The sequence below is a fragment of the Vanellus vanellus genome (genome assembly GCF_965231255.1).
Source record: "Vanellus vanellus genome assembly, chromosome: Z".
Classification (NCBI taxonomy): Eukaryota; Metazoa; Chordata; class Aves; order Charadriiformes; family Charadriidae; genus Vanellus; species Vanellus vanellus.
In genome coordinates, this window is record NC_138908.1 from 8014756 (window position 1) to 8042558 (window position 27803).

Consider the following 27803-nt stretch of genomic DNA (forward strand, 5'->3'; position numbering starts at 1 on the left):
TATCAGGTAGTGTTTTATTACACAAGATATTTATACAGAGATATACAGGGGTGCCTTTCTGTCAGAATGGCAGCCATATTTGCCATTGGTTGCCACCATCAGCAGCAAGATCACTTCCTGCCAAACTGAGGCAGCGGTGGTGGCACTTTGATGTCTTGACCTCTTTCCAGTTTCTTCTCACAGTCAACTAGATAATTGACCCCGTCAATGACAATCTGGACTAGCTCCACCTGCAACAAGAAGAAGAAAATAGTGGTAATAGAATCTTTAGCTAATGCTGTTAATAGAGGAAGGGAAAATCAGCTAGTACTGCAACGACAGCAGGTAAAGCTGTAAGTAAGGAGGGTCATGGCATAGAGATCACACACCCTCTGGCACAGGGAGTATGGGTCATCCTGGTCCAGCGGAAACTCACAGCAATTACCATCTCCTGTTTGCCCTGAGTTTGGGCTGCCAGCAACAGAAATTTTCACATAGGTCCCTAAAGTTATTTCCAACAAATTCTGCTCCTACTCATATTCCTATAGGAACAAAGCAAACAAACAAAAGTCCTTATAGAAAATGTTTAGGCCTGAGTTGAGAGACCTGTTTCAAATGTGACCACCGTGAGCGTGAGGATCCTCCCCAGATGTTTGCTGAAAAGTAAGGCCTGGTACAGCCAGGGGTGCCCATCTGTTGTGTTCCCCACACTCCTGTACAAGCATGAAGAAACCAGAACAGCAGTGCTGTGAGTGCTCAGTGTCACCAAGCAGTTCACGCTGAAGCAGCTAATGCTGTCATTGCATCTTCCCCGCTCCCAAGCCCATACCGTCACTGTGCTTGTAGGAGCATTTATGTGAGCACAGAGTCAGACAGAAACTGACTGGGATGGCGGTGCCAGGAGAGGAAGACAGAGGCTCATTGCCCTGATTCGCACCAGCCCTGAATGCTGCTGGAGGCACGGGGTAGGAGTCCTTCACATGGCTGGGGCTGGGAGGACGGCAGGACTACCTGTTTGGCCATAGCCATTTAGACTGCCTGAGAAAGCTCGTCAAACCAGTCTTGTATGTCTTCACAGGCATGACCTTATGTTCCCCTGCAGATGACCATGAACCCTGCTGTGGCGATTCGTTAGCTGTGGGGAAAGATGTCTTACTCATTCTGCCAAGCACGCTGGCTTTGCTGAGGCAGTTTTGCCAAGCCCAGGACCAACATCTCTGAAGCAGAGGCACGCATCCTGAACTCATGCTGGCTCTACATCATCCATCACTCCTTTGTTTTCAGCTCTTGATTTACACTGGCAGGGGTGGGATGAGCTCCAGGCCCAGAGCAGCACCGAAAATTGCAATTCTATATGGCAGGGGGTAGCGCTGTCTTTGTAACCTTTTTCAAAATTGCTGAAGAATACAAGGTGCCTTGTCCCCAGCAGACTTTTTCCATAGGCGGTGACATGCAAGGGCCACAGGTCCTGTGGTATTATTAGCCAGCAAGCTATAGCACTGATTATTCTTAATCTTCATGAAATGGTTCATTAGCAACCTTTAATGACTGGCTTGTTAAAACTGAATGTGAAGACTAAATCCCATTGTCTCTTTATTGTGACAGTCCCTGATTTTCAGGGGATTTGTTTTTACTATAAAGCATTTCAGTGGCTTAGCAGTTTATTTTATTGTCTTTTACAGACCAGCTGTGTTGGGAAATCAGAAGTCTGAATTTGCAGCCGCCAGAAGACAAGGAATTTCATATTAAGTTTGCATTGACCAGTAACTGAAACAAAGCAAAAATACAAACAATTTTATCTTGCACCTTTGGGAACATGATTCAGTTCTGCAAACACATTTACCACATAATGGAAAAATATGCCTTATAATAAAACATTTCTATCCCTTTGAGCTTGTTTTGTCTTATCTAGATTTCAAAATCGTCAAGGTAGGGATTGTATCTTATCTGTTGGCTTAATACTTGGAATCCTTGCTGTACAAGGCGTCACTGACCTCAGTAGAAGTCTTCATAAAAGCAGAAATTTGTAGGCTTAGGCCATCTGTCAATAGAACTCATTAATTTATCATGTCATGTAATCATTTTGTATTATTTGTGTTATTTTAGTATGAAGCCCACATCATGATGTTTCAGGTATCAATAAATATCTTTGTCACATACTGGTTTTGCAAATGATACAGCTTAATAGTTTTTCACTCTTATTTATTTTGGTCTAGATCCAAAGGAACATGGCTGCCTACATCAAATTCCAAAATTTAAAATTTCCAACCCCCTGTCCAAATGCCCATTGGTTGTGAAAACATTCAATCACTTGCCCAAATAGGAAAACACAGAAGACCTGACTTGGCTCTGTCTCTGTGGCAGAAAACCCAAGGTGAGCGAGGAAGGGAAGCCAGCTGGCTGGCTGTGGACCAATTTGAATCTAGTTGTAATCCAGGTGCTTCATCCCAGGGCTATATTCATGTTATGAAAGCCTACCAAGAATCAGGCTGAATTCAGGTGTTGGGCTGCAATACCAGGACCAAACCGCATCCGTATCTGAGCTGCCAAAGCCTCTCAGTGCTGTGCTGTTCTGGATAAACACACCTGGACAGCATGCTTTTCTTTCCAATCGAGTTTTAACTGGCAGCAGAGCCTCCACAGTAATTAAAATTTTGCTGCTGGGCAAGCAGGCAGCACTTCAAATCCTGACATGTTCAAGCAGGTTGGCATCTGAGCGCAAATCATGTATTGCATTGCTAGTGGAGAAAAAGGGTCCTCAGGAGACATCAATCCCACCAGGGCTGCCCAGCTGACCATAGCTGAGAGGTTACAACACGCACCTGGAGGGTGAAAGATGTGTGACAGAAGGTTTGAACCCCTGTTTCCTATCTACTAGCATTGTGCTCAAATCACTGGATTTACAGGGTCTTGCAAGGTAAATTTTTGTCTCGGTTGTTCTTGACGTGGCCAAGGGTCAACACAATCCTGGTCTTGGTGAGGAAAGGGAAGCTGTAGCAGTGCCACAGGACTTACAGCCCATGACCTGGAGTAAGGGTTTGGCTCAGGCAGAGCTAGTGGGAGGAGGCTAAAACTCTTTGACACAGCTGTTTTTCCCCCATCCTCCGGTAGATTTGCTCTTAGGAGCTGTTCTGCTTTATAAAATACTTAAATATGAAACTGGAATGAGGTCTGGGACCCAAGCCTCCCAGGAGACCAGCAGCACCACCAGACCGTAGGGTCATTTGCACTCTGGAACAACAGATACTCATTCAAACTGAAAGAGCTTCAAAACAAATGTCTGGGACGAACCCATCTCATCATAGCCTACAGCCCAACAGGGAGGGCTCAGAGCTGACAGTTAAATCTTTTCCCTGATTTAGACCTAGCTCTCCCACGTCCTCTGCTCAGTGCCACACAGGACACGTGAAGATGGCACCAACTCCTCCTCCTCCTCAATTATTCTGGAGTGAATACGGCCTTGTCCTGCTGTGGAGAAAGTGCATGACTGAACAATAAAAGGAACACAACACCTTAAACCAGTCTTGCTTTCAGTGCCTCGTTCCCTGGGTGTGTTAGGACTTGGTCTCTCCTTCTTTCCCCAGCATTTTGCAGCAAATACAGCAGGTACCACCCAATGTGTAGTAGCTAGCTCAGTGCCCGCTGTACCACGTACTAATGTGTCTAATGTCCAGCCCTGCAGAGACCGACAGACACTGATTTCATATCTGGGTAGTCCAGCAGACAGGCAGGTGTAAGAGTTTGCGCTGTGATGCCAAGAAACATCATCCTGAGGGATGTCTGTTACCAAACCCAAACCTTTCTAGCACCTGTGTGCTCTCAACAGAGATCCTCAGCACATGGTGCAAGCAAGTCACATTTGTGGAACTTGCTCAGGGTTGTTTTTTTTTCATTGCTATAAGGGGAATATTTGTCAAGCACTTTCTGTACATTGCTATTTTTCTTTGAGTAAACATTTCCATCGGACCGGGTTCATCAGGAGTAAAAACTGCCATGGCTCCACTGATGTCAGTGGAGCAAACCCATCCGGAGGGAAACTGACTCAGATCAGCACAGCCCTAAGCTAAAAAGCAAGGGGGAGAGGCAGGGAGGGGAGGAAGAACGGGTTACCTCTGAGCGACCCATGCGGTCCAGGTTGGAGATATCATACACATCTGCAACAGCTGCGGTGTCCACTCCGCCAGTGCCACGCTTTTGCAGACGCAGGTTCTCAAGGATTTTTTGAAACCTGGGATCCTGCAGAATAAACAGGTTTGAGCTTATTGACTTTTACCGTGCATATGTGCCGAATCGTTGCAATGCTATTATCCAAGACTTAATAGCATCTGCAGAAAGACAGGCAGAAATGGATAGTTTTCTCAGTCCTTGGATTACAACCTGTCTTGGTTGCTGTCTGCTGAGTAGATTAATTTACATAACAAATACAATAATTTGCAGAATAAAAGTGTGCTCAATTAGTCATGCATTATCCCTGGGACCTTGTTACACATCATGGTAACACGCAGTCACTGTAAGCTGTCATTTTTCATTTGTTCCCTTATAAATCAGAAGAAATTACTTATGTCACTGGCCTTTTAAATGACTTATGTACCTTGCTAAGCCTGGGCAGTTTAACATGGACTCCAGCACGTAAACCAGTTCCCAGGTTGGAAGGACAGGTCAGAACATATCCAAGACGCTCATTCCACATGAACTCCCAGCCCCGTTCTTTAATTAATCTTTCCACCTATGAGGGCAAGAAAAAAAAAAAAAAAAAAAAAGAAATCAAAAAGAAAAGAACAGCATACAAATATCTTATTTTAAGATGTGTGCTTGTAGCTGAGATTCTTTTCACCATCTATCTGTCTTGATGATGAGCTTCACTAACACCAGTGGAGTTGCATAAATTTACATCCGAGTACAGTCTGGTTTGGACCTGATGCAAACATTTGCACTCATCGGGTACCAAGATCCCCAGTGCATATTACAAACATTTCTTCATTGTTTTCTCATTACCACTATCTTGGAGACTCTTTGTCACTTTGTCACAAAGCTCCCTGTCATGGTGGTTTGGTATAGCCTTAGCCCATGAAGCCATATCTTCACATACGAATTACGGCTTTTGCCATGCATTTCTAACCTTGGTATTTTTGGAGCGAGGTTGCAACAGACAAGCCCAAAGGACTCAAACACTACAAAGCAAACAAAAGGAGCTGAAGTTGAGTTTTGTGTAACTTTCAAGGTGGTGCCATGACTCTTGGGGGAGGATAATTGACTTCTAAATGCCTAATATTAATAGCCACACTTCCATTATAAGAAGACAGCGTACCTTGTATATAATGCTTTTTATTAGTAGATCTCTGACCAGAGTAGAAAGGAGAGTGAAACAATTATCTCCAGAAAAATCACAAGTGTCTATTGACCTTTTGAATAAGCTGGTGCTCTGTTCACTCATCTACACTTCCTAGACTTACTTCTGTGACCAAAATACAATTTCAGTTCAGTTATGTTCTCCTCCAGAGAAGAATCAGATACATAAACCAGCTCATGCTCACAAGACCTCTGCAAACATAGGTGAATACTAGCGTTCTGCCAAAAGATACAGAATAAAAGACTCTCCTGACATCACTCATATATTGTGTGAGGACACAAGAATTGATGTTGGGAAAGTAGACCTGATTTCGTGCCTCAGACTCCTGCTCTGGTTGCAGGAGACCGCTTCCCACGGCCAGGTCCATAGGTCCACTTCAGTTGAATTGAGCTAAGTGCAGGAGCAGATGCAAAGCTGGGAACAGCATCCCCAAGCCACGTCACCTGGGCCACCACCCATGTACACTGTTCAGTCTCATGGCTATACCATGGAAACCTAACAGGTCCTAGTTAACCATCCCGATGCCAAAGAAGCACACATTGGGTGCTTTTGTTTTCCTGTGTTCCCAAACACACTACATACTCCAATTCCCTATGGATGCTCTGATCTTACCTTCCTCTACTTCTCAGGGACTACTTCCACAATCAGAGGTTGTAGTTCCCTGCTGTCCCTACTTGGCCTTGTTTTGTTTTTTTTTTTTTTTTTTTGCCTGGGGCTCTGAAGTGATATGGAAGGGGTGCGCAGCTGTCTTGGCTCTACAGTTGCTGGGGGTTGCTGAGACAGGGGTGTCTCTAGAAAGCCAGAGAAACTGTTTTGCCAAGGTGAGAGGAATGAAACAAGTGGTCCAAGACTGGTCCAATATGCATTTCCATACCCAGGAAGAAAAGCGGTGTGATGGAGACAAATGCTGTTCCATCATAGTTCAGATAAAGTAAGTGTGCCAAGGACCACAATGAGGAGAAATACTTGTTTTATGCAGCCCAAGTATTCTTACAGTCTTGGAGACAGTTTCAAGCCCATTTCAGCCTTCCATAGCTTAACCTCTAGGCTTTCCTGTACTATGGCAATCTGTCCAGGAGCAATTTGGATGAGAATAGTGGAGAACAGTGTTTGGCCATGCCGCCTGTCACACTACGCCTTGCTATGTTGGCCGTGGGACACAGTAAAGTCCTCTTTCTCTGTTAAAGTTTGTTTGTTTGTTTGTTTTTCTGTGCCAGAGCAGTACACGGAGCCAACCTGAGCTGTACCTGTGTTGTCTAGACAAAACTGTTTTAACCCAGGTGCCGCCTCATGAAGGCTTTTTTATCTTTGTGAATAGCTAAAGCAAGAATAAAATCCTGAAGCCCTGGCTATCAGTTCTTAGTATTTTAATCACAAAACTCCATATCTCCCCACAGTGAGTTGCAGTGAGCCAAGGGTTTCTATGCCCTGAGTCCTGTGGACGACCTCAGCAGCATCAACTCCGCTCCCAGCATCAGGGGTAAGAACCAGGAGGCTGGGCAAAACAAATTCTTCATTTAAGCAAATCAAGCAATCCAAATAAAATGCTTGATTTATGAATTCCCACATCCTGCAGGCACAAAATGACAAAAAAAAAAAAGAAAAGGATATTTCTTTAGCCAGCCTGTGCTTCTGATTTTAATGGAAAAGCTACAGAGACATTTTGTTTATTTTTCCCTGCAACTCAGCTAACAATTTGCCCATGTTTCCTTCTTTAACTGCATTAGTGTGGGTTGCTATGTGGACTGGTGTTACTACATTTTGTTGCTCCCAGAGATGTCAGCTCAGTATGAACCACAGTAAGCAGTGCTGACAACAGCCCACCAATAAACAAACAGGAATAACAAAATCATTGAGATACTACCTCTTTTAAACCACGGCAAAATCTTTCAAACACCCGTTTCATGTTGCCGCCCTTCTCCATGGAGATCACCCTGGTGTGGTCCTCTTCATTAATCCAGATGAGAAATGTCTTGTCATTGTTATGCCTGGTTGAGAGGGGAAAAAAAGAGTATCTTTAAAAAGACAAGCCCTGAAAAATAATTCTCAGTATCCTTAGTTTTATCACTGTTTTTCAGGGCTGTGGAGAGGCTAAGCGTGGAAAAATAACATTGTTCTGTGGAGCTTGGGACTTGAGCTGCTTCTTGGACCCCTCACGCCAATGGCATTATGCAGGTTTCTCAGGCACAGCAAAAAGACCACTTTTTCTGGTAACATCATGCTGCCATGGTGTCGAGCAAGGAAAAACATGTCCTCTAGCCCAAGCACAGCCAGGAGGTGCAGCAAAGGGAGAAGCCAAGCTCTGCATCCTGTCACCAGAGATGGTTTTTATTGTTTAGAAAACTGTGCAGCTAGGAAAAAAACCCAAACATGCACATGCTGCTGGGGGGGGCAAACAGTATGTCCTTACTGAATTGTATTCTTCTCTAAATCAAATCCCAGTGCTCTCTGTACCACTTGGTAGCACCAGATTGCCGCATCAGTCAAGTTCGATATCTGAGGACAGCAGCTGCACGTTGCTTCCAGACAGCGCATTAGTGATGCTGGCTTGTCAGTCAAGATAAAAATGCCTGAAGAAACCCACTCTTGCTTCAAACAGATCGGTTGTGGCTAGGTTTATTAAGTGCTGGGTCAAACTTGAGGTCACTTTGCCTGGCTTTTTCTCCACTTTCTCTGTCTTCTACTACAGCCTTTCTACAGCACGTAGAAGGTGATTGATGGGATTAGACTCATTGGTACAAACAGTGGAATATTACCAGGTTTGTAACACATGAAATTTGAAAGTTCAAGTTCACTGAAAGTCTGGCTTTCAGCTGGGCTTTTGCTGCACCTCCTTTCTTGTTGCACTTGGAGTTTGCCGATACAACGCTGAGGAGGTGTAAACATCCTGTGCCCTGACATTACGGCCACCCGAGGTCCAGTGACCTCATCATCAGTCACGTACAAATGTTCAGGGGAGGGTTTTCCAAATAGTCTGAGGTTGGCCTGACTCAGCTGCCTCTTCAATTAATTGAGTCTCCTCATTGCTTTAAGGACCGCGGAGGGAGGCCACGCTGAGTGCAGTTAAACCGTGCCATTGCCCCTAGTGAGGTCGGTGGGAATAGTCCTGCAGCCCGTAAAAAGCACAGGATCACAATCATTATAAGCAAAATAATTTCCAGAAAGTGTACTCTTTTTGACAACAATTTCTTGCATGAGAAAGGCAGGTTTTCCAAATATGGCTTACTGAAATACTTTGCAATCATATTATTTTTTTTTCCACTCTGCCTGGTATTTCACATGTAAAACAAGCCAAGTCCCAGGTCTGGTTTATTCAGGAGATCCATTAAAAGTATTTATATTGTTGGTACTTCTCCTGTTTGTTTGTGGAGACAATGAATGGGATGCCCAAATTTATAGAGTCACAGAATCATAGAATAGCTGAGGTTGGAAGGGACCTTTAAGATCATCAAGTCCAACCATTAAGCTGCCCTGACAAAACCACTTCTAAACCATGTCCTCAAGTACCACATCTACCCTTTTTTTAAACACCTCCAGGGATGGCGACTCCACCACCTCCCTGGGCAGCCTGTTCCAATGTTTAATAACCCTTTCAGTGAAAACATTTTTCCTAATATCCAATCTAAACCTCATCTGACATAACTTGGATTCATTTCCTCTCTTCCTATCACTTGTCACCAGGGAGAAGAGGTCAGCCCCCACCTCTATACAACCTCCTTTCAGGTAGTTGTAGAGGGTGATAAGGTCTCCTCAGCCTCTTCTTCTCCCGGCTAAACAACCTCAGTTGTTCCTCATAAGACTTGTGCTCTAGGCCCCTCACCAGCTTTGTTGTCCTTCTCTGGACACGGTCCAACACCTCAATGTCTTTCTTGTAGTGAGGGGCCCAAAACTGAACACAGTACTTGAGGTGGGGCCTCATCAGTGCTGAGTACAGGGGGATGATCACTCTCCTCCTAGTCCTGCTGGCCACACTATTCCTGATGCAGGCCAGGATGGTGTTGGCCTTCTTGGCTGCCTGGGCACACTGCTGGCTCATGCTCAGCCGGCTGTCCACCAACACCCCCAGGTCCTTTTCTGCTGTGCAGCTTTCCAGCCACTCCGCCCCCAGTCTGTAGCGCCTCATGGGGTTGTTGTGACCCAAGTGCAGGACCCGACACTTGGCCTTGTTGAACCTCACACCATTGGCCTAGGCCCATTGGTGCAGCCTGCCCAGAACCCTCTGCAGAGCCATCCTACCCTCAAGCAGATCAACACGCCCCCCTAGCTTAGTGTCATCTGCAAACTTACTGAGGGTGCATTTGATCTCCTCATCCAGATCATTGATAAAGATATTAAAGAGGACAGGTCCCAGCACCAAGCCCTGGGGGACACCACTTGTGACTGGATGCCAACTGGATTTAACTCCATTCACCATATGCTTTTCTTCTTCCTCAGATTTAAACAGGAACTAATCTGAAGCTTGTTGAAATAAAAAAATCCTCACAGATTTCCAGCAGGTCATCAGGTTTCACATGTGATAAGGTTTCGCAGCGCCTGCTCCCCAGCAGAAATAATATTTAGCTCATCACAGTGATACTGGCTATGCTTCTGAACATGAGCCACTATTATCAGACACTGCTTGCAGAACAGTTGGGGTTTTTTTCCCACACAAAATACCATGCTTAATGGAAGTCCTGAACCTGCCTAGGGCAAGGAGGTAGGCTAGGTGACTCCTCAGAATCCTTTTTAGCCTACTTTTTCAGAATTAAATTATCTGGCAACGCCTAGAAGTATACCAGAATGGATGCAGATGCCATGCACTGCACAGTCTCCCCGTCCTCTGCTAGCGGGTGTGTGCACTGATCTCAGATCTGTTAACCCTTTCTTTCCACAGAAAATATTGTATTTGGGCACAAAATATGTCAAGTGTGTTGTGAAAGTAGAAACAAACCTAGAATAAAAAAGGAAATTAATCTCCTTCTGCGTGTCCTCTTTGTCAAGCTCATTTGGAAAGAAAAGGTTGCTTTCAGCTCTGGGAATTAAAATAACAGTCTGTCTCTTGACAGTGGGGAGGGGGACAGGAATTTGCAATGCAGTGTCCTGCAGCTGTACAGCTGGTGGTTCCCAGCTGACAGCATGGCTACAGTCTAGTGTTAGAGCTCCTTTTGTAACCTCGGCTCTGCCGACTGCGTGGTGACTCACGGGCTCTTCCCCAAATCAAATTTTTATCTAGAAATAGAAAAATGGTGATAAAAACCCAAAGAAAGAGCCATGCCTGTGATGCTGTGTTCTATGGTTAATATTAGTGATGGCTTCTTGAATGCAAAGGTCTCACCCATTCTGCTGTTCATTACTGGATTTTGGTTTCTTTTTTAAATTAAGCAAGATTTTTTTTTTTTAAAGTCAAACTGAACATGCTGTGAGTATGGGGACAGAGTGGCTGCAAGGTTAGGACAAGCAAGGAGATTTGTAACACAATCTTTAAAACACGACACAAGCTTCTGCATGTCACACAACATACCAGATTCCTCTGGCATCTGGCCAGTCGCGTGCCATCCCAGCACATGTTAGCAAAGGGGACACTGGCTTATCAAAGAGAAAATGATCCTGGAAACAAAAATGGGGCCAAAGGGAGAGAGAAAGAGAGAGAGAGAGAGAGAAAACAAAACAAAATTCAAGTTTATTCAAGGAAGCAGTATAAGGCTGGCTGATACATTTTATGTGAGGGCAATCAATGTACAAGTAAATCACATAGTAGATCTTGTGAATCTGGTTCCTTCTTCTGAAAACTGAAAGCAGTTTACCTGGGTGATTTTCTTGGGTCTTGCAGATTCTCACTGACATTGGTAATATGACCATGCTTTGCCAAAAATGTTTTTCAAAGGTAGGGAGGAATGGGAGGTGGAGACCTAACACCACATACACACACCAAAGGGTACTGTGGAGGGACCTGACTCTTAGCACCAGAGAAGTTTTCTGAATACAGACATATTTCAAGGTAGGAAAAGGCAACAAGTCCTTAAGGATTGGGAAAAAAAAAAAAAAGCTAGTTCTGAAAAGATATTTCTCCATCACAGAGATTTAGCAATTTATTCTAAGCATGAAGTCAAGGTCGGAATTAAATCAGTGCTAAGCTTGACCTTTTGGAATCACAGACTTGTTCTGTTCCTTAAAAGAGATGCTATTTCTGATTTTAAAAATGTAGTGTTTGCTGTGCCACCAACTTGCCATATTCCAGATAATTTAATTTTTTTTTTAAACTGAGCTGCTTTTTCCCCAAAGCAAATGAGTATTTGATTTTCATGTGTGTACTGAAAAATTATTACTTCTTAATTTCTCAAACACTGCTATATCAAATGCTGTGTGGGGGGTATGGGGGGATGTTTATTGCTTAGTTTCCTTTTAAAATCTAGAGTTTAATTAAGAATTGTGAGGCAAGCTATCCAGAATAAATACGACTTGGTAGACAGGTTCATATGCTTTACTTTTTTATCCCCTTAGTGGAGAATTTCCGGTTTTCATCTTTGAATACCCTCTGGCGGACATGATACCACCAGAACCCCAACCATGCAGGAAAAAAAGGTATAGATTTCTCTTTGCTCATCACAGGGACACAATATTTCCTTCCTCAGCTTGCTCCACTTGACGTTTTTGCTTGAAAGAAAAATTCTCCTTTTTGCGAGAAAACACCTGAGCACTATTAGTTTCTCTTAGGTACATATGGCCCAAATCTTCAAAGTACCAAACACTTTCTGTGCTGAATGCCATTCAGCTAGCACTGATTTGTTCTTACTGAGATAAAATGGTGCTTATTGAAGGCTGGAAGAAAGCCTGATACCAGAGTTTTAAGGTCCTAAAGTACTGGAGTAGGTAAGCAATGATATTAAAGATGGAATCTGAGGTTACGACATTCAATGTCCTGATGTATATAAATTTGCATTACCGTAAAAACAAACAAAACAATGTAAAATGCTGTATCAGTGAAGCCTATTCCACTTCCCATAGGATTTAGCTTTAAGCTGTGAAGGAATTATATTCTCCATAATCCTATTTCCAACTCTGCTTTCTGAGGAGCTTTCTCCTACTGAAAGAGGCAATGAAATAAAAACCTACAACAGGTCATCAACATCTTGTCAATAAACATATCACCAAGGACATTCAATTAAAAAAGTTACTGACCTTACATAAATTCTTAACTCCTGGTTAATCCAGACTGTGACACCTAGTTCCAGGGTTATAAATAGTTATGTTACTTCATCAGCTCCCTTTTGGTTGATGTTATGGATTAATGTGCCATGAATATATCTAACAGGGTACAGCCATTCCTTTGGATATTTAAAATGCTCATTCAAGGTTTGTTTGACATGTCACATGCTGTGACAAAATCCATGATGAAAATCCTTCTGTTTCCATCTGTGTGACAATGAAAACTCTTGTTATGGGCCTGATCCTTCAAGTCCTTAAACACAATTACAGGACTGAGAAAAGGTCACCTGGGTGCAGTTGGCTACAGCCATTTTGGGGAAATTAGAATTAGTGTGGTTTTTACATAAAGAAATTACAGCCAAAGCTCCCCGCCCCGACAGTCTGGAAGACAGATAATATGTAATGCTTGTCTCAATGTGATATTTTTAGTTAGAATGGTTATTAATATAGAAAATATCAATCTTTGCTCAAGAAATTACCAAGAAAAAGTCCTGAATTTGCTCCATTATTTGTCCAAAGAGGTGGAAGCAGCCATGTATATTTGATTGGACACAGGTCCTGCTATCCAGAATATAACTCCACAATTTGGACCTGCACAGTGATGTTCTTCACCAAAATATAGACCCTGGAAGATTTGCCGTTACATAAAAAATATTGACAGGCCATTAACTGTTGGGTTAATGCTGTGATTATCCTCATTAGCTACACAGGAAAGCAGGTACCCCAGAGAAAGCTGAAGATTAAGATAAATGTGAGTAAATGAAGGTGGTGTCAGCACCGGAGTTATACTTACATCAATAAGCTGCTGCTGATCCCTCTCGGACATATTTGTCAAGCTGTAGTACTTTCCAGAGAGGTCTCCTTTCAGCCCAGCGAGCGCAGTGACCACAACATTTTCCACCTCTCTCCTCTCTGCCCTGGTGCAGGCGGGAGGAAGGCTGAGGCCCCGGATGCTGCGGCCAGTACGCACCCGGGATGAGAGGACGTAGCGCTCATCAAATTGACCGTGGGAGATCTGAAAGAAGAACATTTCATTAGTTCACACACAGTCCTCCATGTTGTACTCCACCATTAAAAAAACCCAAATCCCATCATGCAAAAAGAGGAAATGTTTCTACTCAAAACAGAGGGGCATCTTTCTGCCCAGGCATGATGGCCTCTCCATGAGATCACAAATACTCAGGATACAAGGAGCCCCTCAGAGTTTCAGACGTAAGGAGTTTTGGGGTTTTTTTGAGAACAAGTTTCTTTGGCTGAATGAATGTGGCAGAGTAACCAGCCAGTCCTTCATGGTCCCAAGATATAAAGTAATCTGTGTGATTTTTGGAAATACGGATATGGGAGATGCAGGGGGCCAGGTACAGGAGATCCTTTGAAAGACGAAAGCCCAAGAAGATGTTAAATGACAGTGTAGCTGAACTATGAAGGAAATGTCAAGCAGCAGGTAAGGTCTGATCACACGTATGTGGGTGCAGTGGAGTCAACTCCTGCTTTCATTCCAACCTTTTAGACACACAGCTATCTGTAAGCTCATGAACAGACCCACAGTGCCAAGTGAGACTGTGGCCCAAATGCTTACTACAGTTGGAACTGATCCCCCTGGTAGGAACAAGGTAGGAATGCAGCTGTCTTGCTGTTAGGGCCATGAGTGGCATCCCACTTTCCTTCACCCTAAAATTACTCTCTTTGGAATTGGATCAGGAAAAAGAAAAGTATTATATACAATACCATCACTATAAGAAGCAGCCCTGAGCCTTTATTGTCTCACCATTTTATTTCAATCCTACCTTGGATGCATCCAGGTCCGTGTGGTGCTTCATTGTCCTTGGATCATAGCCGTTATGTCTCGCTTTAATGACAGGGTCAAAAATCTCAGCAAACACCTATGGAGTCAAGAGAATCTAGAAAGAGTCTGCAGCATCATAGAAATGCTTAAATGCATCAGCTTCAGCCACAGGAGAAGTCCCATGGCACAGGCTCCTGAGTGACAGATGTAAAGGGGTCTTTGCAAGTGCAGAGAGGGGTAAATATGAGAAGAGACCATGCTTTTGACCTAGACAGTGCTCTGCAGCAGTTTCTCATCTTCACAACAAAAAGAAGATGCAATTGCATCTTACTTAAGTTACAAGCTTACTCTAGTTACCACAGACAGGTACTGGATGTGGTGGCAACCAGGTTAGGTTTCAGGATGTATTACCAACAGAACATGCACTCAGAGTCCCCCGTCAGCTTGCCACTTGTTTTTAGGTCATGCAGGAGTACCCTATGTCTTCAGTGCCATGGGGTACTAGTCCTTGTTAGAGCCACTTGACGCAGGTGTGTCAACACCAATCACAACCACACCTTCATGCGGATGAGAAGCAGTGGCGCATCTAAATGAGTAAACCAAATGACAGGAGCTGATAGTCCAGAATGCCAGATGTCTCAGTCCATCCTTAGCAGCTCAGTGTTTGGGATCTTCTTAGGAGACTGTATAATAACAGGTACCATTGTACAGTAGACTGAAGGAAGCAGACCGCAGAGGTCAGTAAAAATAAGAATTTTCTTCTTTTTTCCTCTTCTCCTCATTCCAGAGTTAAATAAACCTGTCCATCCTAATGCTGTCTGTCTTCAGATTTCATCGTGATCCAAAAGCTGTGGCTTAATGATGTCTGGCACTTCTCAGAAGGCATTTTTGTTTCACTTCTGCCTCTGCTGTTCCACAATGTAATTTCCATATTACCTTTATTTTGTGTGTCTCAGGGTTGCATAGCTTTGCTGTAAACTAGGTTTAGTCGTAGGAAGGAGGGCATCTGCTGGAGGCAGGTAGCAGCTGCTCCTGAGCAGGTGCATTTTATTAACTTCAATTGCAGCAGAGCGGGCACCTGCAGTAACACCTCATATTCATGCATTTCCTAATGTGGAAGAGTAGGGAAAACACCATCTTTATGCACATGGCCTGCCCCTTATGTACTGTCTGGGATACAATGCATACCCTACCAGGAATCTGTCTTCATCTAAGGACCTCTTGCGAAGGACACTGCGAAAACTGAACAAAATACAACAGTATTGTGGAGATGTCTTACCTCATAGGATTCTTCGTCACCTGCAACCATGCCTACGGTTTTAATGAAAGGATGGCCAGGATTGTCAACCCCGGTTTGGATGCACTGGTCCAGGGTGTAGCCATTGGGAGTCATCTTGTCCCTCAGCCGAGAATAAATGCCCGGTGTGAGGCACTCAGCCATGCAGTTGTTATGTTTGCGGAGATCAGGATAGTCGGCGCTGAAGAGAAGAAGAATCCCAAGCAATTAATGCATCACCTTGGGAGAGTAATCCTTGCTAGTTTATGAAGCTATTAAAGGGATCATGAGATACAGAGTGCTCACCACAGTTTAAAAGTATAATTAGTTCTTGGTCTATCTGTTGCATTAAATTTTAGGAAGGGTGGAAGATTCAGGTCACTGAAAGTACCCCACGTTGCACACTGGTGGGCCACCTCACTGACAGGCAATTGCAGCTTTCTGCTACTTGGGGCCATCAGGAAAATGAATCCCACTGAGCTCTGAAAGTATGCTAAGCCCCATTAAGTCACTTCTGAGACACTCTTATTCAGAAATAAAAGAGCTCTAACATTGTTTTTTTCAAGTAGGAAGGGAAATAAGCTTAGCTGAAGAAGTTCTGTGTAATTTGGGGCCCAGGTGCTCTTACAGCTTAGTGGACATCAGTGGGACTGACAGATCTATGGCAGCTGGGAAGATCGTTCTTCTGCAATATCTGATTTTGCTTTAATGGCATTGTTATTTACAGAACGTTGCATCTTGTACTAAGCCAGGGAAAATAAAGATGTTATGCTTTAGCAAGGCATTTTTGCAGACCATATCTACCCTATATTGGTGATGATTTGCTTTATGCACAAGTCCATTATTTCTGTAAAAATATATTTTAACTACTTAAAAAAAAAAAGTCTGTCAAAGCCTGATCTGTATTGTTGTCCGCAAGTATGGCCAGCAAAGTCAATCTACAGACAAGAAGGTCTGTAAATGGTTTCTGATCATCAGCCAGCCAGTTTGTAACAGAATTAGTAGTACTTCAGGTACAGCAGTTATATGGGAGATCTCTTTACTGCTGGCATAATTAAAATATTTTCACATTTCATAATGGTAGAGTCTGTACAATCAGCGAGTCCAACAGGTTGAGCTGAAAAGTGTTCAACAGCTACAGCTGATAAGATAAAATAAGGACTAATTCAGTGTTCTGGCTAAAATTTGAAACATTTCTTAGGCTTGTAATTGTTTGGCAATGCGCTTTTTGAGTGTTGATGCTATCTCACATCCCTGCTTCTTTCTGGTCTTGAAGGCCATTGTTGGTTCTACCTAAAACTGGGGTTATTAATAAAGGGTGCTGTTTTTCAGGTCACACAGCCCATGGACAGACGCACAGGTGGTGTGACTGCACCAGGGTTCTGTAGTTTTGATAGGGGTCTTCTTCCTACAAAGAGTTAAACGTTGCTCCTAGCTCAGTTAACAGGGCGCTGTGCTCAGCTGACTGCCTAAACCCAAGTCCTTACCTTGGAGGGAAGAGTTTCCGTTTTTCCTGAACAGCAGCCTTCACATTTTGCTGGTTGAGGAGGTACCCGGTGGTTAGCACCCCTGTACCTGCGGCTGCAAAGAGTGCAGTGGTTGCACGGCCAGCCAGGAGGCGACAGAAGGTGCTAGCCATTCCTCTCGGAGGATGCGATGCCTGGAAGAGAAGACAGCCCAATGTCAACCCATAAGTCCTCATACTGTCCAAATGAAGAGTAAACCCTCATTTTAATGGTAGCCCTGTAAAAGAAGAAATTTATTTTTAGTATTGGTTTGCATTTACATAGCGTGTTCAGAAAAATGGTTAGTATGTATGTGTATTATTTCTATACCTGTACCTTAGGTAGAATTGGAAATCAGTTGAGTTTTTTGGTGTTGTATTGAGTACACAATTCATGGAATCACAGAGTTTTCAGAGTTGGAAGGGACCTCTAGAGATCATCTAGTCCAACTCCCCTGCTAAAGCAGGAGTGCCCAGAGCACATTACTCAGGACTGCATCCAGGCGGGTCTTGAAAATCTCCAGAGAAGGGGACTCCACAACCTCCCTGGGCAGCCTGTTCCAGTGCTCTGTCACCCTCACCGTAAAGACGTTTTTCCGTGTATTTGAACGGAACTTCCTGTGTTCTAACTTGTGCCCATTACCTCTCATCTTGTCACTGGGAACCACTGAAAAGAGCCTGGCTCCATCCTCCTTCAACCCACCCTTTAGATACTTGTACGCCATAATAAGGTCTCCCCTCAGCCTTCTCTTCTCCAGGCAGTCCCAGTCCCAGCTCTCTCAGCCTTTCCTCATAAGGCAGATGCTCCAAGCCCTTAATCATCTTAGTTGCCCTTCACTGGACTCGCTCGAGCAGATCCCTGTCCCTCTTGAACTGGGGAGCCCAAAACTGGACACAGTATTCCAGTTGTGGCCTCACCAGTGCAGAGTAGAGGGGGAGAATGACCTCCTTCAACCTACTGGCCACACTCTTCCCTATGCAGCCCAGGATTCCATTGGCCTTTTTGGCAACAAGGGCACATTGCTGGGTCATGGATAATTTACTGTCTACTAGGACCCCCAGATCCTTCTCCTCAAAGCTACTTCCCAGCAGGTCCGCCCTTAACCTGTACTGGTGCTTTATGTTGTTCTTCCCCAGGTGCAGGACCTTGCACTTAAAACCCTTCTAAACCCAACACCCTGAATATTGTAATTGTTTTAACTACTTAGGGCCATAATTGAATCTTTTAGCAACAACATCTTCATAGCAACAACACATTACGGAGACATCTTTTCAGTACCAAAAAGGTACAGTTACATGTGGTAGGATAAGGCATTAGCTAGGTTGTTCCCTTCAGTGCTATCACCTACAGAAATTCTTTCATCCATTTCCATGGTAGCTGGACCTTTTAAGCACTTTTTGCTTTTCTTTCTGTATGAATAAACTTGGGGTAGGCGTCAACTCATCATCCGTCTCACACCATGGGAACAGAGATAGGCTAGCATGTTCATAGTGGAGCTATGGGTTTGGGATTACGTCTGGAGTACAGGAGATCTATAAGTCTAGGAGAGAAAATGGTATGTTCTGTGAAAGCCTGAAGAAGACAATGCACATTTTTTTCTTCCAAGAATCAGAATTTGACTAGTATAGCTGGTGACTATGAGTTCTTCAGGAAGGTATAACTCCTGTTTAAATAAAGGACACAAATTCCAATCTATGTCATTGACAAAAGCTTATTCTTAAAACTAAATTCTGATAAATCATGTTTGGGAAATGGACATGGAAGAGTTACAAGAAAACATTAACTTCCCCCAGGATATGCTGCTTCAGTTGTTTTTTCAAAGTTTTAATAAATGTAATTGTTTATGTAATCTCTACACCATTATTTGGAGGATAAACTAAATACCTCAAAGCATTTGATTTTGTTTCCAGAGAACAGAGTGTGCTAACGTCCAATAATTTTTATGTAGATCTGGGCTAGTTAGCCCCAAACCCTGTAATTTTTTGCCTTTTCCACTCCTGTCTAAAGACAAAGGCAATGTTGAGTCTATATCTTCTCACTCGGTAAAAAGATCTTCTCATCCACTTGCATGGTTTTCTGTTGCAAAGCAGTGTCTTCTTTGTACTTTAGTCACCTATGTAAGGTGAGAAACACAGCTGTGTTTCAAGTTTGAGAGTCATTTGTTTCATGTCCTGTATCTTGTTTAAATGATTTTGTACCTGAATTTTGTTATTCTATCTCCTCCATGCCTTCAATATGCAATATACATTTATCTAATTTTTCTTACAGAGAAAGGTGATGCCTGGTTGACAGAAATGCCAATCTTTTTTTCACTGAAAGAATTAACTTAAAATAGAAATGGGGAGAGACCACACAGGAAGGAATTTTTTTTTTTTCCCCTCATTAGGAATACACTGTGATTTCCTTAGCTATTCGGAGTCCTCGAGAATTAGTTGCAGAGCACTAGAGTATAATAAAATACATGCTGACACGAGGCTGGGACAGGAGGCAGATCATTGACTGTAGCCTTATCTTGTCTCTAGGAGTTGGTCCCTTCCATCCATGAATTTGTTTAGGTGAGTTGCAGGACAGGCTTTTATGACTGCAACAGGATTCATCCCTTCCAAAATGCAGTGGGAGAATGTTTGACTGTAAATCAAAATCAAATATGAGGTTTGTGATGGAGGTTTTTGTGCTGCTTTCTCTTCTGTGTATTTAACAGATGGTTCTTGTGCCTTTTCACAGTATAGCATCCCCATCCTACACTCTGGAAATATTTGCTTATGACTAATCTGCACAGAACTATTATTGTTATACCAAAGTGTCTTAGAAACAATACATGTATTTTCATAGCAGCTCTATGTATTTATAGTTCTGCTTCACAGATGCCATCTTTACTGCAAGGAATTGGCTGGCAGTCAAAATCCTGTCCTTAAAATGAGAAGCTGTATCAAAATCCCACTGCAGACAATGACATTATGACTTCAACAACCCCAGGCACTCATCAGCATCTCCATCAGCCTGGATTTTTTGGGAGCTTCTAAATCCCGTGTCACTTTAAGGGGCAAATCTGGTCCATACATGAGATTAAATGAGAGGATTGTGGGCAGTATGTATTTAGAAAGAAGTGTGAGGCACAACAGGATAATTATAATGCTTCAGAAATAACCAGAGCAGTGCACCAATTGACTACATTGTGTACTGCAGGCTAACAGGTAAAGCTAACAGCCTCAGGCAGGTCATTATATTTAGCCATGTCACATATATGCTGGCAAGGCTGCAGTGTGCTGTTTGCTGTTTTCACATAACCGCCATTCCTTGTACTAATGCAATGTGACATGGAAGTCCCATCCTTTGTAGCAGCAGCTATTGATTGACTGGCTGCATATTTTTCTACCTTTAAGCCCTTTCCAATGATCAAGGATGCACAACAGATAGAAGCAACATCCCAGCTGGAAAGTTGCTCTCTGGATCAGCGTGATGTGGTGGTCTAGGACTGGAAGGTAAGCAGAGTGTGCTTTTTGCTAGGCACTTGGCATTAATTTGATCTGTAGGAGCTGAGAAGTACATGGGAGATCTGCGAGGGTGAAGGATGCTAGAAGCTGCTCTCCGTGATTTCTTTGGGGGACAAACCATGCTCGCCAAAGTTGTTAAAAGCTAAAGGTTGTTTAGCTTCTGATTCAGTGCTTCTTGTGTCCTTCGCTTTGCCCTTGCAACAGCTTTTGGGTAAAAGAGCGCCCGATCCTGGAGCAGCTGAGCAGAGCAAACCACCTGCAGAATGGGGTGCGTGAAAAATACCCTGGGCGGCTGTGGGTAGCTTGGCATCCTTGGCTGTCAGGCTGAATGGCACTGTGTGCCTGAGGTATTGGGCTGTAACAGAAATCACAGCCTGTGAACAGAAGAGAAATAAACCACCTGGAAAAAGAAATAGATGAACCTGGGGGAAAAAGAACCAGTTTGAAAAGGCAAAGTGATTTCCTTTGTAACTCAAACAGTGAAGACTTTGTGCCATGGCTGATCTGCAAAATACGAGGATGTTGTACCTCACTCCTTCTACTGAATGAGGATGAGTACCCCCTCCTCACTCTTATTTGTGCCTGTCTTTGACTGGATGTGCAATGCAGACCTTTAGTCCCTAAAGCAGACCCTCTCAGCATGGACAGATTCATTGTCCCCTTCTCCCTTGTTCAGGCAGCATCAGCAGTTTTCTCACCATTTCAGGTCTGATACGCTAAACGGGTCTGTACCTTTGGGACAGACTAACTGACTTGGACACCTGATGAAAGGCAGATTTTATGGTCATAAAACTGTTTTCCTTTTTGAGTTTTAATAAAGTCCCATAACACAAGTATTTTTCTCATTGGCAATGTTATCTTCCATTGTGGCTGCATGCCTTGAACCCTGGACATTCTTGCCTTGTTGGATCACAGAAAAGGTTTTTCTTACCCTGAGGCAGGCTCTACATTACCTGACAGATGCTCCTATAACAGCTTTTAAAAGCCTCCAACACTGGAGATGCCACAGACTGTGTACGTTAACTACCTAAAAAAAAAAAAAAAAAAAAAAAAAGAAAAGAAATCTGAGTAAGACAGTTTTTTTTTTTTTTTAAAAAAAAAACTAATGTCTAACTACACATCCCTTGTTACAGTTAAAGCCCAGCACTCCTCAGCCTAACATTTCCTTCCCCAAACTTTACAGTTCTGTAAGCAGAAGTTCAGTTTCTGTCTTTACCAGTAAGTGCCTCAGCTTTTTAAACCCAGTCACTCCTGCAGAAAAGGTGACTCTGCTGAGAAGGTGACCTGACAAGCATCAATCATAGCATCACGTGGCTGCTCCCTGCAGGAACTGGGAGACGACAGCTGGCCTTATCTTCTGCTCCTTATGTAGGACCTTCTGATTGCAGCGTGGCATTGCCATCGCAGGGACCATCATTTGTCCCCATCAAAGGGTCTAGGGGAACATGAAAGGTAGAATTTCTTATGAGAAGGAAAACATCATCTGGACGGCTGTGGAAAGGTGACTATAATCCTTTTTATCAAAATGGTGTAACTCCTAATTCATAAACAGCTCTTGCCACAAGGGTGGGCTATAGTTCTGAATACAAATGCATATAATACTGCAGCACAAACTGAGTCCACATTATGCCTTGCACAGGTAGCCCGCATACAATCCAAATAGCACAAATAGACTTGCACAAAAACCTGTTGTAAAAGTTCAGCAAACAAATTTTTAACATCATGAGGGTACACAACGAACAAGGCACTTTATTTGACAGGAAACAAGACCATTTTGTTTTGCTTTTCACTTTTTTCCTGCTAAAAATAGCATGATTTCTAAGTAACGCTTTGCTTCAAAACAAACATTTCAAAAAGGTCTGTTTTGAAAGAGTCTCAAACTATAAAAAATTCTCATCAAAGCTATTTGTCAAATCTGACCTCAAATGATTAATAGATCCAGCTGTTTTTGCCCCACAGAACATGTCAACCTGCCCTAACAACAAGTTTGCACCATCACCGCCTCTATGGATTTGGAGAATCGTAATTATTCCAGCCAAAGGTGTCATTAAAGGCGTAAGGTTTTTCTAAGAACACTTTACCAGAAATACCATGCTGTGATTCAGGTTTCACTGCAGACTATCATTAGCCTGACACTGTAAATATTACTCTTTCATCAGGGAAATTTAACCATTGCACAGCCTAAAAAAACTGAAAGTGCACATTTTTCTTTTGTAGGTGTTTTCTAAGGGTCTTCCCTTGTGCTCATGATGATAGAAAATCCATTTTCTTGTACATGCATATAGAGCTGCACAGCTGGGAAGGGGAAAGATTAATTTTTCATGATCAGAAGAACTTCTGTGATTATCAATTTTAACCCTTGAAAAGGAATAGAGCATTTGCCTGTGCTGATCAGGTGTGCTGGAAGGAAAACAGCTCCATTAGGAAAGCATCCATCTTTCCTTTAAAACTATCTAGAAAGAGTATGGTCTGGAGAAGATAAAGGAGTTCCAGGGGTTAATTAACCTGAGTTAAAAAAATAAATACAACTCCTTTCTTATTTTTTGGCCTGCATTTGTTTGCCTTCAGTTTGAATCACTGGCTTTTGTTATTACTTTCGTCAGTTTGTTGTAGAAATTTCTACTCGTTATTTGTTCCACAAGTAGCTACTTAATAACTAGCACTTTTTATCACTCTCCATCAGTTTTTTGTCATATTTTCAAATTTAATAATCACTCTTTAGCTCTTCCCTGAACTCATTCCATTTTGTTTCATCCCCAACATCCTCCCGCTACTGGAATGGTCCTGTCATTCCAGTAATGGTCATAACAGGTCTCCAAAACGGAAGCAGCAGAGCATCTCTGCATCTACTAAGTAGCTTTTGCATTCGGAAATCACATCAGCCCCTTGGGACTGCAACGGTTCACTAAAAGGGGCATGCCGTGGTCATTGCCTGCCAAGTGCTGGCCCCTTTTGGGAGCCGCACGGTTCCCTGAACCGCAGGCAGGGAGTGATGACTGCGGTCCTCAGCATGGCCTGAGGGGCTTCACGACTGGAGCAGCTGGGGAACTGCTTCTGATATGGACGTAGATACACTTCCGAGTGAGATGTGATGGGGTTGTCTGCGATAGCAGGAACCTGGTTAACTGATCAGTCCTGTCAATTTTTTTTACTGTTACTTTCACTTTCCTTTTAAACTGGAATGCTTCCTAATAAGTGGAAAAGTTTTCTCCTCTGTTGTGGGATTCTGAATGTACTGATAAAATATTCTTAAATGGTTCCCAATTATCATTTGTGATTTTCTACTTAAAAATTGTTTCTCTGCTAAATGTTTTATAACTGCACTGATCTTGCAGAAACTTCAAGTTCTTTCAATGCACCACAAGCTGCATGTGAATTTGGACTTTATTTTGGTAACACATAATACAGAATTAGCTGCATCCAAACCTGCACTGATTTTTAGTTCTGTGACCATATCTTCTTCAGTTGTCCAAACGAGGTCTAATTTCTATGGTATTGGACACAATCAGGGAGCGAAGAGCATGAGCTTCTCAAATCCCTTAGCAGATGGCAGAGATACAAAAAATGGACCTCATGAGCACTGCGGTGCCAGCCAGTGCTGTAACTGGGACGGTGCACCTGCTTCTGCTGCACATAGCGTCACTTGGGTTTGGCTCACCAGCCCTCTAATGTGAGTGCCAAGGTTGCTGGCTCTTATGCAATGGTCCTATTCAAGTAATTTATCTCCCGCTTTTCCTTACCATGGTCAGGGCTCATCTGCTCTACTGTCACTCAGCACTTACAACACGTCTGTCTTCCTTTCCTTTGCAGATAGTGTGGTCTTCAGCAGCGCCCCACAGCTGGGCATCCTTTAACTGCTGAAGGTGGAGGGTAAGATGTACATCTCAACTGGTATCCAGCATCAGGTGGATTTTCTATAGGTAAAGTGGCAGGGAAGGTTTTGAGTTTTTTCTTGTTAGTCAAGTGTGCTGCAAGACAATTTGGTGGCTCCCAGTACTTGAATCTGGCCAATGCTTGGAATACTTGCCTTGCACATTTTCCCCTTATGTCATTCTGCTCCTACTTTGGGTACTGACTTTGCCTCATGATAACGGGTTAAGATGTCTTTTGTATGCCTCCAGGATTACTCATGCCTTTGGCCCAAGGGCAGGGGATGGAGTACAGCTCAGTATCTCCAAGAGTGGAATTTGTCACTGGCAACAAGTCCTTTAAAGTTTTATTTCCAAGGTCATTTGTACTTGCACTATCACTTGGAGAAAGCAAAAATACTGTTGTATAGGAGAGAAGAAACAGAGCAATTGGCTGAGAAACAGTTGCTGTGTATCTTCCATGCACCAGCTTCCCTCCTACAGTGAATAGGTTTGATTAATTCCTTACAAGTCAGCTTGTGGATCAATGTCTGCAGCAGTTAATTGCGAAAGCAGTAAATGTAACACTGACTGAAGTAACAGCCACTAAGCTGTATAGCATGTAGTGTTAAGTGTCTGCAAAACCAACATTTCTTCATTTCCATCTTCTCACCACATTGGCACCATAAAGGGAAAGAAAATTCAGAGTCAGCTCGGTCTTGCCTTCTCCAAAGCAGTATTCCCGTATGACTTATGGCCAGTGAATCAGCAAAACCTGTCTGAAAGGTCATGATCTTAGAGGTCATAGCTTTTATCTCTCTGATCTCCCCCAAGACATGCTCAACTACCTGTAACCAACCTTCAGGATATCAATATCCTGCCAGAAGTGGTTTTAAAACTGTATTTTAATTACATGTGTCACCAGTGCAAATCTGCTGCTGGCTGAGAAACAGTCCAAAGGATTGGAACAATCATTTATGGTGGAGGGGCAGTTTGTAACCATAGCTGGAACCCCAGGATGAAAAAAAAATATTGGAGAATGCCTATTTCAGGGCCCTAAACCAGTTTTCCCTCTTATTCACAATGCACCTAGATCAAAGCCTCTGTTAAATGCGAGGGTACCCTGCAGAAAAAGTATGGCTTTTGTACGGCAGGTCCCTCACCAACACTAAGAAGATCCTTCTTTCAAATCAACAACTTAAAACAACAACTTAAAATGCTGCGAAACTCCCCTTCCTGCTCTGGCCAGAGGCTGCAGAGGGTCTCCAGGTTGTTTGATGCACAGGTACCACCGTGCTCAGACTGCCTCGGCCACGTCCCATTGCACACAGGGGTCCTGTGATCTGCACGCAGGCGAAGCTGCTGCATGCCTCGCTGGGGACTTCAGAGGAGAGTGAATCATCAGAAATGCACAAAACGCCTCTTTACCCTTTAAGGAACTTGCAAACTTTACTATGCTTTTATTATTTACAAAATAATGCTTTTGCTATTACTTCTTCACTTTGTTGAACTTCTTTTAAAGAGGAAGTTGTCAGCTCCTTTTTTTCTCTTAATGTATTTGAACACAGGTATTGGTTACCCTATATTTCACACCAGGCAGCACATGTGCTTTTAGCCAAGGAGGGAAGGAAGGTACAAGGGTTACAGTGACATTTCTAGAAATAGAACTAGATTAAATATTTGAACCGTGTCATGGGTGGTATTAATTGCCACACACACCATGTGATCCTGAGCGACATTTTAGAGGAATGGCAGAGTCATAGCTAAAGTTCACACAGACTTATAATCACAGATAACGTAGATGCCCGTCTTAAACTGTTAAGCCGTTTAGTTAATGGTATCACTGCAGTGAGCTGAACTTTCACGTGGTGGAGGGAGGAGGAGGCCGGTCTTTTATACTTGAGAAGTAATTCCTTTGAGCCATCCTTAGCTTGAGCTGAAGCCTACAGATGCCAGTGGAAAATTTTCTCTGCCCGTCTATGGAAGTTGCTGGCACCTTAGAAACATCTGAAATAAATGTCACCGGTGACTACATGCATGAGAGACCATTTTTAGATACCCAGAAAACAGTTTACATATTGCTCTTGGTTTGCTGTATCTCTCTGCAGGTTCAGAGGCTAAGATACAAATTAAAACATTAAATCTCATAAAGAAATAAGGGTGTTTTTTTTTTCAGTTTCTCATAGATCACCCTGAGTGAGACTCAAACCTTTTTGAATAGTCTACATTTAAGATACAGTGTCCGGAGTGTAGAAACAATGCCTGTGCAGACATCGTTCTTACTGTGCCTTAATCACAGCATGGAATATCTCTACAACTAAATTTCAGTTTCTTTCTCCTTGTAATGCCAGAGGTCAGTGAATGGTTATAAAAATATAATAATTTGAAAAAAAAATTATCAAAACTATGAATAGATTCATATTGAATAGAGAAGACATGGAAAAGACTGTGACTTTTAGGTCAGACAATGACCCCTTAGTAACTACCCCTTAGTAACAACATGATTTTAGATTTCTGTCAGCTGAAGGTCTGGCCAGTCAGACCTGACCTGGTGAGACTCAGAAGTCCAACTTCTCCTACTGAAGTCCAACCAAGGTGCAGGGAGCACTTGTCCTTATGAATCAATCTGACACTATTTTACAGTATAAACCCCTGCACCTCCGCAGTACAGAAAGCCACAATCAAAGTCACAAAAAACTTATTGAATTAGAGATGTTTTCTCTGAACTTGTTATACATCTGCAAAGGGACTTACTCTCCCCTTACTTAAACTGTTACTTAAGGGTCAGTGTTTGAAGCAGCTTCACAGTGGGCTGGCACATTTTTGCCTGCACCAAGTAGTTTTGCGAATCAATAAATTACAACCAAATTACACCACATGCTGGGGTGCTTTGAATTCATTTTTAATAAGCCTCGTATTTGAAATGTTACCATTTGAGGACAGAAAAGCAATATAGGTAGTTAAACTGACCTTGAAGCTGAAGGTAGAGACGTCCTGCTGCCTGCAGCGAGCCCAGAGTGTAAAGGGAATAACGAGTTGGTGCGCTGACAGGAGCCCAGGTAATATGAGACGGGGAAAAGGAGGTGAGAGAAACGAAAATAATTGCTGCAGTGGCCAATCCTATTTCACTGGGTTACATGAATGACATTTGCTCGCACAAGGGTGCCCTTGAGGACATAAGTGGGATGTGGCAGGAGGGGGGCATGCAGCAGTTGGGTGATGGCAACATCATCTTTCAAAGGCTTCTCAGGGGGAAAGAGTTCACGTCAGCAAGCGGTTGGCCAGACACTTAACTGCAACGTGATGCACCTCCGCTGATTCACCCTCAAGGGCTCATTTAGTGACAGCCAAAAGAGAAAGGTCAAGAGCAGCTTCTGTGC

The 27803-nt window shown here is 43.1% G+C and overlaps 1 protein-coding gene across 2 annotated transcripts; it reads right to left on the bottom strand.

Annotated features, from left to right (window-relative positions):
• Positions 1 to 27448, bottom strand: CKMT2 (creatine kinase, mitochondrial 2). Of its 2 annotated transcripts, none has more exons than XM_082497697.1 (11): positions 27394 to 27448; positions 21529 to 21602; positions 17064 to 17236; positions 15580 to 15778; positions 14302 to 14397; positions 13308 to 13529; positions 10830 to 10915; positions 7194 to 7317; positions 4571 to 4705; positions 4090 to 4215; positions 1 to 230 (listed from the first exon to the last, which is right to left on the bottom strand). In XM_082497697.1, exons 3-11 carry the CDS (start codon positions 17213 to 17215, stop codon positions 111 to 113), a joined length of 1260 nt encoding a protein of 419 aa, XP_082353823.1. In that variant the 5' UTR covers positions 17216 to 17236; positions 21529 to 21602; positions 27394 to 27448; the 3' UTR covers positions 1 to 110. The 2 variants fall into 2 exon arrangements, with proteins under 2 accessions (XP_082353823.1, XP_082353824.1); XM_082497698.1 differs by lacking the exon at positions 27394 to 27448 and adding an exon at positions 21792 to 22010.
• Positions 27449 to 27803: the final 355 nt, after the last annotated feature.

Coding starts and splice junctions, on each gene's coding strand:
- CKMT2 (XM_082497697.1), bottom strand. CDS start 17,215: ATGGCTAGCACCTTCTGTCGCCTCCTGGCTGGCCGTGCAACCACTGCA. Junction 13,530..14,301: donor CGGACCTGGATGCATCCAAG/GTAGGATTGAAA, acceptor TTCTTCTTTCAG/ATCTCCCACGGTCAATTTGA. Junction 7,318..10,829: donor CCAGATGCCAGAGGAATCTG/GTATGTTGTGTG, acceptor CCTCTCAACCAG/GCATAACAATGACAAGACAT.